Genomic DNA, 13,835 nt, shown 5'->3' on the forward strand with positions numbered 1-13,835 from the left:
AGTGGCTCTCCCATTTCAGATGGGGATAAGGAGGAATTCTCTGAGGATCTGTTAACATTTGGAATATCTTCAAGGCTGAGTTAGATAGATTTTTGATCAAAAGAGGGTCAGGATTATAGGGGGGGCCAGCAGGAAGTGAAAATAAAGCAATAATCAGCCATGATTTTATTGGATGGCAGGGCAGGTTCGAGGAGCCGAATGACCTACTCTTGTTCCTATTTCTTAAAGTAAAGTAAAATTTATTTATTAGTCACAAGCAAGACTTGCATTAACACTGCAATGAAGTTATTGTGAAATTCCCCTAGTTGCCACAACTGGTGCCTGTTTGGGTCAATGCACCTAATCAGCACTTCTTTCAGACTATGAGAGGAGACCATGCAGACATGGGGAGAATGTGCAAACTCCACACAGATGGCGAACCCGAGTCCCTGACACTGTGAAGCAGCAGTGCTAACCACTGTGCCACTGTACCGCCCTCTCATGTGTTATGAAAGATGGTTGAACACCAAGGTACATTTATATAGCACCTTTAATGCAGTAAGACCTCTCATTCTGCTTCACAAGAGTGTTATCAGAAAGAATTTAACACAGAAGCTACATAAAGAGATATTTTGACAGGTAAACACCTTTGTCAAAGTGATAAGTTTTATAAGGTGCATCTTAAAGGGAGAAAGAGAGAGATGACAATGGAGAGGATTAGGGAAGGTATTCCAGAACTAGGGGGCCAGGCAGCTGAAGGCACGGCTTCTGTTGGTGGAGGAAATTGGTGATGCACAAGAGGCCAGAATTGGAGCAATGTAACTATCTTAGAGGGTCTGGGGGCCAGAGATGATGAGGGAGATTGGGAGGGATGAGGCCACAGGGGGATCTGAGAACAAGAGTGGGAATTTTGAAAATCGAGTTTTAGTGGAGGTCAGTGAGTTGGGGGAGGGGTGGGGCGAGGGGGTGAGTTAGGATATGGATATCAGAAGTTTCAGTGCGCTGAGTGGAGGATCTCCAGACAATCTCATGAAGGTGTGAGTTGGGGTGGAAGGGCAGAGTACAGTTCCAGACACATCAACAGCTCAACTCAGCCAACTAGCAATGTGTAAGCCTGGACAGTGAGCAGCAACAGCAGGCATTTCAACTGCAGAGACCATCATTGGGGTCTATCCCCCACCCTGCCCTCCTTTGTCTGGACAGGTCTGCTTTTGCAGCTGAACTTTAGGAGAGGCAGGCCCAAGCATCAATTTTATACAGGCCAAGATAGGGCAGGGGCATGGGGAGCTGGGAAGGAGAGTGAGATATTGTAGTGTAAACACCCAGGCACTTACCCGACCAATTCGATCTCCAATTAGAACTTCTTCATGGTCTAGCACCCACTTATCCTGCAAAGAAATGAACTGTGTCAGCATTTAGATACCAACAGCTGCCCCTTTGCTTCAGCCAAGTGGTTAACTGGAAGATAAAGCAGTGAGCGTCTTCAAACTATTCGATTGCAAAGAGCATCACAGTTTGACTGATATCTACCAGATCGTGATTAGGGATAGGTTGAGGGTGGGGTGGCTGCTGCATACCAACCCCCCCCTTCTCCCACCCCAAGTTATACATCTAGAGGCAGCAGAACCAACTTCACCAACCACACAAACAACAGCAACAATAATGTAGGAGTACTCAAGCCAACCTTAACCTCTACCCAGTACCATTACTCCAAACTGAGATCTCTTATTAGAGTCATAGAGGTTTACAGCATGGAAACAGGTCATTTGGCCCAACATGTCCATTTTTTTAAAACCACTAAGCTAGTCCCAATTTGCCACATTTGGCCCATATCCCTCTATACCCATCTTACCCATGTAACTGTCTAAATGCTTTTTAAAAGACAAAATTGTACACGCCTCTACTACTATGTCTGGTAGCTCATTCCAGACAATCACCACCTTCTGGTAAAAAATTGCCCCTCTGGACTTTTTTGTATCTCTCCCCTCTGACCTTAAAACTAGAAGGCATAGGTTTAGGCTCCCTTACCTTAACTGATCTATGCCCCTCATTATTTAATAGACCCCTGTAAGATCGCCCCAATGCCTCCTATGCTTCAGGGAAAAATGTCCCAGTCTATCCAGCCTCTCCTTACAACTCAAACCATCAAGTCCCAGTATCACCTTAGTAAATCTGTTCTACACTCTTTCTAGTTTAATAATATCCTTTCTATAGTAGGGTGACCAGAACTGTACACAGTTCAACACAGAGTCAATCAAACCAGGAAACTTCTACATTTGGTTCACCGCCGCACTAGACAGTTCCTTTACCATCCATTCAATGTGAAAATTCGCTGATGGGTTGTGATAGTGATGGCCCATGATTGGGAAACTGAAGGCGAGGGACAGAGAGAGCAAGAGACATAGGTTTAGTGAGAAAAGGAGAGAGGGCTTAGGGAAAGAAAGAGGACAGAGACATAGTGAGAGAAAACGAGAAAGGTAGAGACAGGTTAAATACAGTGAGAAATAGGTTAAGTGCGAGAAAATTCGAGATCTAGAACAAATTAGATACTCGTAGAAGAAGGGTGAAAGATCCAGAGTGAGAGGGAGAGAAAGTGGGGGTGAAAGAGAGAGAGAGAGACAATAAGAGAGAAAAAGAGTAGGAGGGAGGTCTGGTGAAAGTTCTAATTGGTAAAAGATGTTAATGTGTACCTTCACAACTGGCTTTATCAGAATAGCTCCAGTTTTCTTGGTGACTGGTTGCCTGGTTTTCAATAGGTTGTCAATGAGGAGAGGGATTGTGGGAAAACTGTCACCATCAAATCGATACTGGGACTGTTGAGAAAGAGGACATCAAAGTGTTGAGGCTCAGCTGCTTTTCAATGTACATCGTTACTTGGAACTGGCAAGCCATTTTCCACAGTCAGTTTTCATTCATAAAAAACATACTGTAATCATCTTTTCATTAGCAACGCTGTTTGGTCTGGGTTTCTATGTTGTCGTCTCTATAATTACAAGCTAACACAAGTCGTATTCATAATGATCCGCACATCTGGTGTAGCACGCGCAGCATAGCTCATTATACATTGCAATGTTGGACAGGCAAAATATATAGTAATGACTCTACTGACAATTATCTGGAAACTGCTCTTCCTCTCTCCCTCCTACCGCTCCTGAAGGTAGATATCCCATCCCAGTCTTCCCAATTCTATCTTCCCTTTTCCAGTTTTCCCATTAGAAAATGGTGGTTCACACTTCCACAGGCACCAAGTACCCAGGTGGCTCATTCTTCACGTGAGAGCCAACACTGTACACCTGAACAGACTGTTCTGCCCCAGAGGCATCACAGCAGAGTTTGGTACACTCTATACCCAATGATTGCAAACAAGGGTGTACACGTCCCCTTGGCAGGCAGGGATTCTGGGACAGAAAACTCCCAGCCCAATCCCACAGCTAATTGTTTCCTCTAATTCAGGGTCCCAATTCTAACTCCTGTACCACGAGCTGCACTAATTCACAGTTTAAAGTTTATTTATTAGTGTCACAGGCAGGCTTACATTAACACTGCAATGAAGTTACTGTAAAAATCCCGCCACACTCCGGGGCCTGTTCGGGTGCACTGAGAGAGAATTTAGTACAGCCAATGCACCCTAACCAGCACGTCTTTCGGATTGTGGGAGGAAACTGGAGCACCCAGAGAACGTGCAGACTCCATACAGACAGTGACTCAAGCCAGGAATCGAACCTTGGTCCTTGGCGCTGTGAGGCAGCATTGCTAACCACTGTGCCAACATGCCGCCCATCTTTGGAGTGTGGGAGGAAACTGGAGCACCCAAGGAAACCCACGCGGACACGGGGAGAATGTGCAGACTCCACACAGACAGTGACCTGGAGCTGGAATTGAACCTGGGTCCTTGGTGCTGTGAGGCAGCACTGCTAACCACTGTGTCATCATGCCACTGCATTCAAGCAATTACTTAGAATCAGGTGTTGGGAATAAAAAGTCCTGAGGGAAGTTTCTCATCCTTGTTGCCTCACTCTGCTCTCGTACTCACGTCTACATGTTGAATGATGAAATGACGACACTGTCCTGCAGACATCACGGACAGAACATACTCCCCCTTGTTCTGGCTCTCTCGTACCAGGAAGTCTCCTTCGTTGATCAGGAGCTGCTGAGTTTCCATACGGGGAATAGCGCCGTGATACCAGGTCTGCTGGCAAAGAGGCTTCTGAACAGCCGGTACAATTGGCAGGAGAGGAGGGAGCTGGAAATAAAAGGATTCCTTCATTGATAGGGCAGAGGCAAAGGATTCTACCTGTACCTGTTTCTTACACACTTAGTTCTGAAGAAGACGCCTTTCGAATTATGAAAGACAGATGAAATAGTCTTACAACATTCCCAAGGTTCTGCAAAGTTAGAGATTGGAATAAACTCCTCCCATCCCTCTAGAATAGTCAACTTAAGGAATTGGGGGCTGTTGGGGTATACTGTGAGGTAACAACTGGCTCCAACACTCCTGAGCTGGGAGATGGGTGGTGTGGGCTGTTGGGGGCAGGTGGGTAAGGGTGATAGATACAAAATCAGCCTGAGTTCTCCTAGGATGCTATGAGATTTTTGCGTGTTCAGTTGGCTGGATGTGCTCCATTCACAGTAGCCATGATGTAGAGTTGCCGGCATTGGACTAGGATAGGCACAGTAAGAAGTCTCACAACACCAGGTTAAAGTCCAACAGGATTATTTGGTATCACAAGCTTTCGGAGCATTGCCCCTTCATCAGGTGAGTCATCTGATGAAGGTGCAGCGCTCAGAAAGTGTGTGATAGCAAATTAACAAATTGGACTTTAACCTGCTGTTGTGAGACTTCTTTCTGTGCCCATTCCCATTGTGAATTCTAAAGTCTGATTAAATATTAGCTAAACGGGTTTGAGAACAAGAGAATTTCCAAACTAAAGCTGATTGGTGGGACATTTAGGGAACTGAGCTACTGTTCATTGTCAAACCATTTCAGCTTATTGGAATGAGAGGAGCCCCTTCAGCCCTTGGAGCCTGTTCCACTGTTTAATTAGAACATTACTGATCTGTATTCTTACCACCATCACCCTTTACAAAGGCCCATCAAAAAAGTTATGGTTCAAAATTCAGGAGGAGGTATTGCTTACACCAAACTTGGGTTTGAAGAGTCCGGAGAAATGGGTCTTCAGTGTTTCCAAGGATAAGGCTCTGACATTATCCTTTCCCTTTTAACGAAAGAGAAACAGCTTAGAACAAAATCAAAACTGGCAAATGATGGAACTATGCAACACTGTCTGCCAGTATCTGTATTTGGGGCGGGGGGGGGTGCGGAGGTTCAGGGCCCTGGGATGGGTTGGAAAACTGGAAATTTGACTAGTTCTCTGTTTGAGAATCCTAGGCAGTAGGGAGGTGAATCATAGAATTATAGAATCCTACAGTGCAATAGGAGACCATTCGGCTCATTAATTCTGTACCAACCACAATCCCACCCAGGCCAATCCCCATAACCCCATGCCTTTACCCTAGCTAATCCCTCTGATACTAAGGGGCAATTTAGCATGGCCAATCCATCTATACTGCACATCTTTTGGACTGTGGGAGGAATCTGGAGCACCCAGACGAAACCCACGCAGATATGGGGAGAGTGTGTAAACTCCACACAGACCGTTCCCTGGCACTGTGACGCAGCATTGCTAACCACTGTGCCAGTATACCGCCCCTATTGAGTAACCAATATGTGATTGGTGAGGTTCCATAGCACAGACCCTTTGATTATTCGACTGCTCAGTGCCAGCACTTGTGGTCCACACAAGCCTCCTCCCACCTCTCTTCATCCCATCTTACCCGTATTTCTTTCTATTCCCTTCTCCTTCATGTGTACGTCCAGTTTCAACTTAAATGTATATTCCTATTCACCTCAACCATCCCCTGGGATAGTGCGTTTCACATTCTCACCACTGCCTGGATAAAGAACTTTCTCCTGAATTCCTGATTGGACTCATCAGTGGCTCAATTGTGTTGGTTTCCCTCAGCAAATGAAAATATTTTCTCTACATGTACCCTATCAGTTCACTCATACCCTCCTCTTTTCTAGAGGAAGGAGACCCACCCCGTACACCTTTTTCTGATAATTATAACCACTCAGTTCCGGTATTAAGAACAACAGCAGCCTGCATTTCTGTAGCACCTTTAATGTAGCAAAACGTCCCAAATGCCTCATGGGAGCACAATCATCGAGCCACATTGGGAGATATGACAACAGATTGCCGAAAGTTTGGTCAAAGGCTAGTTTTAAGAAGTGCACAAGTGGAAATCATAAAATAGAATCACAGAATCTCTACGTGCAGAAGGAGGCCATTCAGCCCACCAAGTTTGCACCAACCACAATCCCATCGAGGCCTTATTCCTGTAACCCCACACATTTACTCTGTTAGTTCCCCCTGACACTAGGGTCAATTTTAGCATGGCCAATCAACCTAACCCGCATGTCTTTGGACTGTGGGAGGAAACCGGAGCACCTGGAGGAAACCCATGCAGACACGGGGAGAATGTGCAGACTCCACACAGACAGTGGCCCGAGGTCAGAATTGAACCTGGGTCCCTGGCGCTGTGAGGCAGCAATGCTAATCACTGTGCCGTCCCCACATATTTGGGTAAATTTTCCAGTCGCATCCACTGCAGGAACTGTCATTGGCGGGGCAGACAATTTGACTACCAGCTAAAGGCTTGGTAACATCCATGGTCTCTAAGACACCCAGATGCTTTTTCCAATTGCTAAAGAGCCTGTTGGGCCTTTCTGGAATTTCCTATTTTCCTCTCTCAGACTTTCAGCTGAACACATTTAAAGGAAAGGAAGGCTTGCACCTTCCAAATAACCAATTGGCTGAATGTAAATGCCAAAGACACAAAATATGTCACTACAGGGAAACGCAAGCTTTTTTCCTCCGTGTTGACGGTTGTTGAGACTCACAACAGAGGAGTTGGAATAACTGTCCTCCTCTAAGTGCAGGGCCGGCGGAGGCTCCTTGTCTCCAAGCTCTTTCAGCTTCTGTACCAGGTGCACTCGCTGGGCCTCCAGCCTCCCCTTGTTGCACAGTAGCACCTGGACCTGCTGTCGACTCTCCTCCAAAGCACATTTCTTGCTGAAGATGTAAACGCTGGAAAAAGAGAGTGTATGGAAAGTATTTAGTGAGAACAGAACCTACGAAACATAAGAAATAGGGGTGGGAGTGGGCCCTTCAGCCCCTCGAGCCAGCCTATGCAATCATGGCCGATCTTCTACCTCAACTCCACTTTCCCTCCCACCCCCCTTGGTGTCCAAAAATCAGTCTTGCGTACACCCAATGATGGAGCCTTTCTCTTAAATGCTTTCAAGACAACTATATCCCTCCTTAAGTAAGGAGACCAAAACTGATGCGATCCCACCTCTGCCCTGTAAAGTTGCCTACTCTATACTCCATTCTCCTTGCAAGCATAGCTCCTTAGAACACAACAATGGCAATGTCCATCAGTAACTTATGCAATGGAGGGTGGGGGGGGGGGGGGGGGGTGGAGGCGGGGTACTGCGGGCTGAGGATGGGGGAAGAGACCTCCCAGGCACCTCCCAGTTCAGGGGAAGGAAAATTGCAAGGAGAGGCATAATCTCCAGGGATTTCTGATGAGGGGAAATTGGGAGCAGGGTTAGGACAGTGAGAAAACAAAAGCAAATAAAGCAGTGAGGAGCAAGGCTGAGTGAGAAAATCCGAGAGACAGACAGAAAATGGGAGGGAGAGAATGGGACATAATCAGACAGAGTGTCAATGGAGTTGAAAGAAATGGTGAGAAGGTGGGTAAATGGAGTTAATCCATAAAGAGGGATAGACTTGTTGTACCTTGTGTGCTTTTCCTATTTCTCATAGTCTTGTTATTATGAAGCTCACGAGAACCCAGAGTGGAATAGTCAAAAGAAACATTTGAGGCTCAGACCAGGGTGTGCTTTGACTCTGGAACAGATGTTGGGCTATGGCTGGTCGAGGGGATTTTCTCACCGTGATTTGCAGCCACTCGACTGTTCCTCTGCTGCTATTTCTGTGGAGATCTGTCTGATGCTTGCCTGTCGGTTGTCAATGGTTCCTGTCAGAGATTGCAACTCTTCCTCGATGGATGTAAGACTAGGGGAAGAAAGAGGTGTAAATCAGTACAATATCCAGCAGGAATATAGGAAAACTGTCCTGATGCCACAGTCCCGGTGCTATACTTTATTGCAAGTGTACAAGTATGCACACACACACACATACACACACTCACGCCATGTTTGCATGTACACACACACACACACACACATGTAAATATATCTCCATGTGAATGTGCACACATATTATTGTGCATGTATCAATAGCTACACACGCACATACACACATTAATAGATGCACAGCAGTGCTGGAGATGCCACTCACCTATGTTGCACTGATTCGATGGTCAAGTCGTTGAGTTCTAACTCTCCCACTGGTAAATTGTCCAAATCCTCCAGGAGGCTAGTGTCAAAGGCCACGGGTGGAGGGACCTCAGCCACTGACCTGTCCAAAGAATAAAGAAGTTCAGAATAGAGGTGCGCAATGGCAGGCCTGAATTGGCAGTTTCATACTTTCACAGTCCTCCCCAGGTGTGGAACTGGGCAATTTGGCACAGGAAGGAACTGGAATCAAACACTAATCTTTCCTCAGTTAGTACAAAGTGGGAGTAGTGTGGCGTTAACAGTGGCCTCAACACCCATAGACTGGAACTGGAAAGAATGAAAATCAGCCAGGACTCTGTTTACGATGGCTCTTGTGGATGCTGGACTCAGCTGCAATATACAGTCCCAGCACTAAGGCCCTGATTTTATTGGCACACCTGCCCCGAATTCAGAGCAGGCAAGGCTCGCAGAACAGCATTCTCTGTTGGCCTCGGGCATGCTCTTACGAGCCTCAGGTGGACCTGCGTGTAAAATTCCAGCCTAAGTGTCGTGGCTAATATGTGAGATATCCCACTGAGCATCGTACGGAGAGCTGGTGACTCAGTCTGCCAGTCAGTGTCTTCAGGAGAGGAGTGAGGTAGCTGCTGAAAAAAGTATTTTCACAACATACACATTGATGTACACTTTGGAAACAAAATTCTATATCCTACCAAATCAGAGATATGAGTGCTGAGTGCTACGTGCATTAGAAGCTCAGACCTGTTTTGCTCGATGAAGCTCTCATATTCCTTGCGTGGGTCAATGGCCTCGATGGCATCACTGATCTCCCGGTGAATGGTCACCACTTCCTCCTGGACCAGGCTGCTGATCTCCTGATATTCCTGCAAAATCTCTTTTCTACAGATAACAAAAGTAACAGATTGGAGGACTGCAGTGAGGGCATTTCTCCCCATACAGAAATATTCCACAAGAGTTCAAACTGTCACTTGCTCCAAAACCTCAGTCAGTAACCCATTTAAATTGGGAACATGGCCAAAATCATGTGGGATTTTTGTGTGGCTCACTATACTTTCCTCTTGATCCTCAGGTCCACCAACATTAACAGATGTGAATGCTCTGGTAGGCTGTATAATGGGTTATTGATGGGTCATTTACCTGGTTAGGCTCAACACTTGACACCTATTTCTGTCCCCAGTATGTTCCCTTGTGTGCTGTTGTGACCTAATCAGACTCTTTATTCTCAGCCCTCTATATCCTCTCCAACATATCCTCCTGTCTCCGCCCAAAGCTGATGCTGAGCTGTGCTGTCAGTTCTCAGGGTTTCCACTCAATCATCCCACACTCTCTGGGTTTTAAGGAGCAGATTGAGTTATCGCATGGATTACTGGCTTGCAGTGGGGAAAATGCTGATAACGGCACCATTCTTTTTGATTCTTCGATGTCAGCTCTCTCTATCCTTTAAATTTACCGAGTTGGATTGTTCACCCACAAAAAGAGGATGTGAGCTGGGTTAAGACCATTATGGGACAGTTAGTTTTGCCATTGTGATAATGTCCTATTGCAACATAATCCTGCTGAAAATGAGAGGATCCATATACACACATGCACACCGACACAAACACACACACAGCACACATGCTGATGCACAGCACACACATGGTGACACACACACGCGTGCACATACACACAGCACACATATACCTAACATCAGCACCTGCACCCACATATACACATACATAACACATTCTCAAACATGCATGTATCCTCTCTCCTCACACACTCTCCAGCCCAGCAGTGATGAGGAGAATTGGTGTTGACCCAATTCCCAGGGAGCAATGTCAGTGACACCACACGGATCCAAATGATGATGTGGAAAATGGTGCAGCAGAGGGAGCTCTACAGCTGGCAGCTTGATGAGGAATGTATAAAGTTGCTGTGAACAAGCAGTGGCACAGTCAAAGAAAAATACATTCAGCTCCCATCTTTAAAAGTCAAACACACTCTAAACCACTAACCACTGTGCCGCCCCCATTGGAGCAGGGCTGTTTAGGAGCAAATCAGATCCCCAATGAGATTACTGAATCCATACAGGCTGGAATTGGGATCTGAGCCCTTCTTGCATTAGGACGGTATCGGGTGAGATTAGAGCAGTGTCACATTCACAGGTTTTGTCACTTTATTCAATAAACCAGAAGTATGTGTTCAGCTGTCCCTTCAGTATTTAACTAAAACAAGCCGAAGGGCATCTCAAAAGGGCATGATTAGAGGCAATTGCTTCAATATTCCAAAGGAAGAACTCAACAACTTTGAAAATGGATCAATTCAGTGTTGTAAAGGAAACGAGGCAGGCTGAGGAACACCCCAAAGACAAAACTCTACACCCCCTGTTAACAGAGAAATCTTTTTACTCAACGTCATCTCAGGAAAGCCACCTCCGAACAAATCTATAAAACACTGCGGAGAGGGTCAAACTTTAACCCCACAGATGAACAGGAAATAACACACACAGTGAGAGATTCTCTAAAACGGAATTGACACAGATCACTGTTTCTCAGAATGTTCCCTTCCAGACCCTTAAACATTCCAAATTCGCCACACAAGGATCATGATTCACCAATACGCTCATCCTCCAACTCATTGTGTTCACATCACATATTCTTTTCTGATTACCCTATCTAACCCTGTGCTGTACCTGTCCTGGGAATGTTTGATGGGGACAAGTGTATAGGGAGCTTTACTCTGTATCTAACACCGTGCTGTACCTATCCTGGGAGTGTTTGATGGGGACAGTATAGAGGGAGCTTTACTCTGCATTTAATCCCATGCTGTACCTGTCCTGGGAGTGTTTGATGGGAACAATGTAAAGGAAGCTTTTCTCTGTATTTCACCTCATGCTGGACCTGTCCTGGGAGTATTTGAGGGGGGCAAGGTGTGCTTGAAATGGCAAGTGTTCCATGCCTTAACATCTTCCATCTGAACATTCTCTCATAGAACTATGGGAGACAACACAGAAAGAGGCCATTCAGCCCATCGTGTCCATTTATCTTAATCCCACTTTGCAGCACCTGGTCTGTAGCCTTGCAGCTTCCAGCACTGAAAGTGCAGATCCATTACCTTTTTAATGAGTTGAGTTGAGCATTTTAATCTCAACCATTGGTTTGGGCAGTGAATTCCAGAAAGTGTTTTTCCTCCTGTCCCCTCTAATACTTCTTCATTTCAATGTAAGCTGGAATTTTGTGTACAGTTCTGGTCACCACATTATAGGAAGCATATAATTGCTCTACAGAGTGTACAGGGGAGATTGACAAGAATGTTGCCAGGGCGTGAAAATTGCAGGTATAGGAGAGATTGGATAGGCAAGGGTTGTTTTCTGTAGAGCAGAGGAGGCTGATTGAGATGTACTCATTTTTGAGGGGGCCTAGACAGGGAAGACCTGTTTTCCCCTAACTGATGAGTCAATCACGTGTGCAGAACTTGGCTGTCAGTTTCTGCTCGGCGATTTGGAGCTCGTGCTGCCAAATAAACCTGTTGGGCTTTAACCTGGCGTTGTGAGACTTCTTACTGTGCCCACCCCAGTCCAACACTGGCAACTCCACATAACAAATAACAAGTACCCCACCACTGAAGCCTGTGGAACACCACTGCAAACTGTTTTCCATTCGCAAAAACATCCATTGACCATCACTCTATGTTTCGTGTTGCTGAGACAATTTTGGATCAAACACGCCACCCTCCCCTGTATCCAGTGGGATTCTTCTTTTCTTGACCAGTCTGCCATGTGGGACCTTGTGAAATTTGAGCTGTAAAGTGCTGGATTACTTAGTTTGGAATCTGAAGCTGAACCTTCCCCTTCTCCCAGCGAAACTGAGCAGGCGACCTGTCTCCAAGAAGCAAGATACTTACAGAATTAAAACCATCTCCTCGTGGAGTTCCTGCAGAGTGTGGAGCAGTCCTGGCAAACCCTGTTGATAATAGTGCTGGTGATGGACTTCTGCGGATTTGATAGCAAGTACATACTGATTGTGGAGTAGGTGCATCTTCATGGTGGCCTTGACATATTTATCCCTCATTCTGTCTCGGTCTCGGTCTGGATTTAAAAGGAAACTCACACAATCAGAGACATTTTTTAATAAAACTGTTGATCTCACTGAGGCGAGGGATATTCACCTGGGGGGATCTTGCTCAGCCAATCTTTCCAATTGGGCAATCGGTCACAGACTGGTGAGCACGAAAACAAAGTTCGCACCCCTGCGCCCACGCCCCTCCCTGCGCCCGCGCCCCTAGACATTCGCATCAAGGTTAGATCAGAAACAGCACAATATATGCAGCAGCTCATTTACATGCTATTTAAATCCTATTAGTGCGCCCAGGACTGAAATCTTCAGTGGGGATTAGTATAGCTCCCCACTTGCGGGTCCAAACCCGCTGGAGTGCAGGGAGGACAACTGAGGGCCCCCCCAAGAGGGTCTGGCACTGGAGTGGGTGGGATTGTACCCCCTGGGCATTGCCATCTTGGTAGTGCCAGCCTCAGCCCCTGGCACTGCCTAAGGGGCAAAGTGCCAATGTCCAAATGGCACCTTAGATGTGGCCGCCAGGCATGGGGCAGTGCCAAAGGGGTGGGGCCTAATGGGGTGATCATTGGAAATGGGGGGAGGGGTCTCGCTGCCACTCTGTGGGGGGGGATGAGTTTGGGAATGTCAGTGGGGCGGTGGGCGGGGGTGGGGAGGCAGTGGCGGGGTGGAATCAGAGCTGGTCCTGGACACGTCCAGAGGGGACAGCGGGGCTGGCCAGTGATCAGGAGGCCAGCAGAGAGAGAGGCCTCTGCACATGCTCCAATCTCGGCGCTGACAGATTGGTGCACATACAGTGGCCCACTCAGCGCTGTGCTGCCAGCTTCTCCAGCGGGAATATGGCACTGATTTTTAAAAAATAGTTTTTCTGACGTTTGGAGACTCAAATGATTACTACATAGGAAAACAACGCTGGTACAGACACAGGTTTCTGGAGTCAATCCTGCTAGGGCATTCTGCCATGCACAGAGTGTGGGAGATTCATTTTGAAACTCCCACTGAGAAAAACAGTGTGATTTACGCCACTTTTTACACTGGATTTACTCCAGTTTTTACACAAATTCGACACTTAGAACTTTTGGGGGAGAATCGCCCTGATATCTGATCTTCTGGGAACTGTACAGTTTCAAAGCACAGATGGGAGCTATTTGGTCTTTAGAAAGAACTCTCCCTGTCATTCTATTTCCTATACTTCTTTCTTTAACTTAAAATATGAAACATATGATGGAGCCTATTCCTGCCCCTGTTTCTGCTGGGAACATTCCATGTCCTAATATCCACTCAGTTCATATCAATGGTTATTGTATCATCATATTTCATTTTGCTGATAAAATTATTGCTGCAGACAGCTGCCTTAAGAA

At 46.3% G+C, this 13,835-nt stretch overlaps 1 protein-coding gene across 2 annotated transcripts in view; it reads right to left on the reverse strand.

Annotated features, from left to right (window-relative positions):
* fes (FES proto-oncogene, tyrosine kinase) overlaps window positions 1–13,835 on the reverse strand; it is a 65,347-nt gene that overhangs the window by 13,938 nt on the left and 37,574 nt on the right. For both annotated transcript variants that reach the window (XM_080216077.1, XM_080216076.1), the window contains exons 5-13: window positions 12,308–12,491; window positions 9,164–9,301; window positions 8,406–8,525; window positions 7,998–8,120; window positions 6,941–7,127; window positions 5,118–5,195; window positions 4,013–4,222; window positions 2,670–2,792; window positions 1,314–1,367 (exon numbers count right to left, since the gene is read on the reverse strand). In XM_080216077.1, the coding sequence (XP_080072203.1) occupies window positions 1,314–1,367; window positions 2,670–2,792; window positions 4,013–4,222; window positions 5,118–5,195; window positions 6,941–7,127; window positions 7,998–8,120; window positions 8,406–8,525; window positions 9,164–9,301; window positions 12,308–12,491 (1,217 nt within the window). The remainder of the gene's footprint in view (window positions 1–1,313; window positions 1,368–2,669; window positions 2,793–4,012; window positions 4,223–5,117; window positions 5,196–6,940; window positions 7,128–7,997; window positions 8,121–8,405; window positions 8,526–9,163; window positions 9,302–12,307; window positions 12,492–13,835) is intronic.

Source organism: Carcharhinus amblyrhynchos, chromosome 32, assembly GCF_965287045.1.
Source record: "Carcharhinus amblyrhynchos chromosome 32, sCarAmb.v2.hapA, whole genome shotgun sequence".
Lineage (NCBI taxonomy): Eukaryota > Metazoa > Chordata > Chondrichthyes > Carcharhiniformes > Carcharhinidae > Carcharhinus > Carcharhinus amblyrhynchos.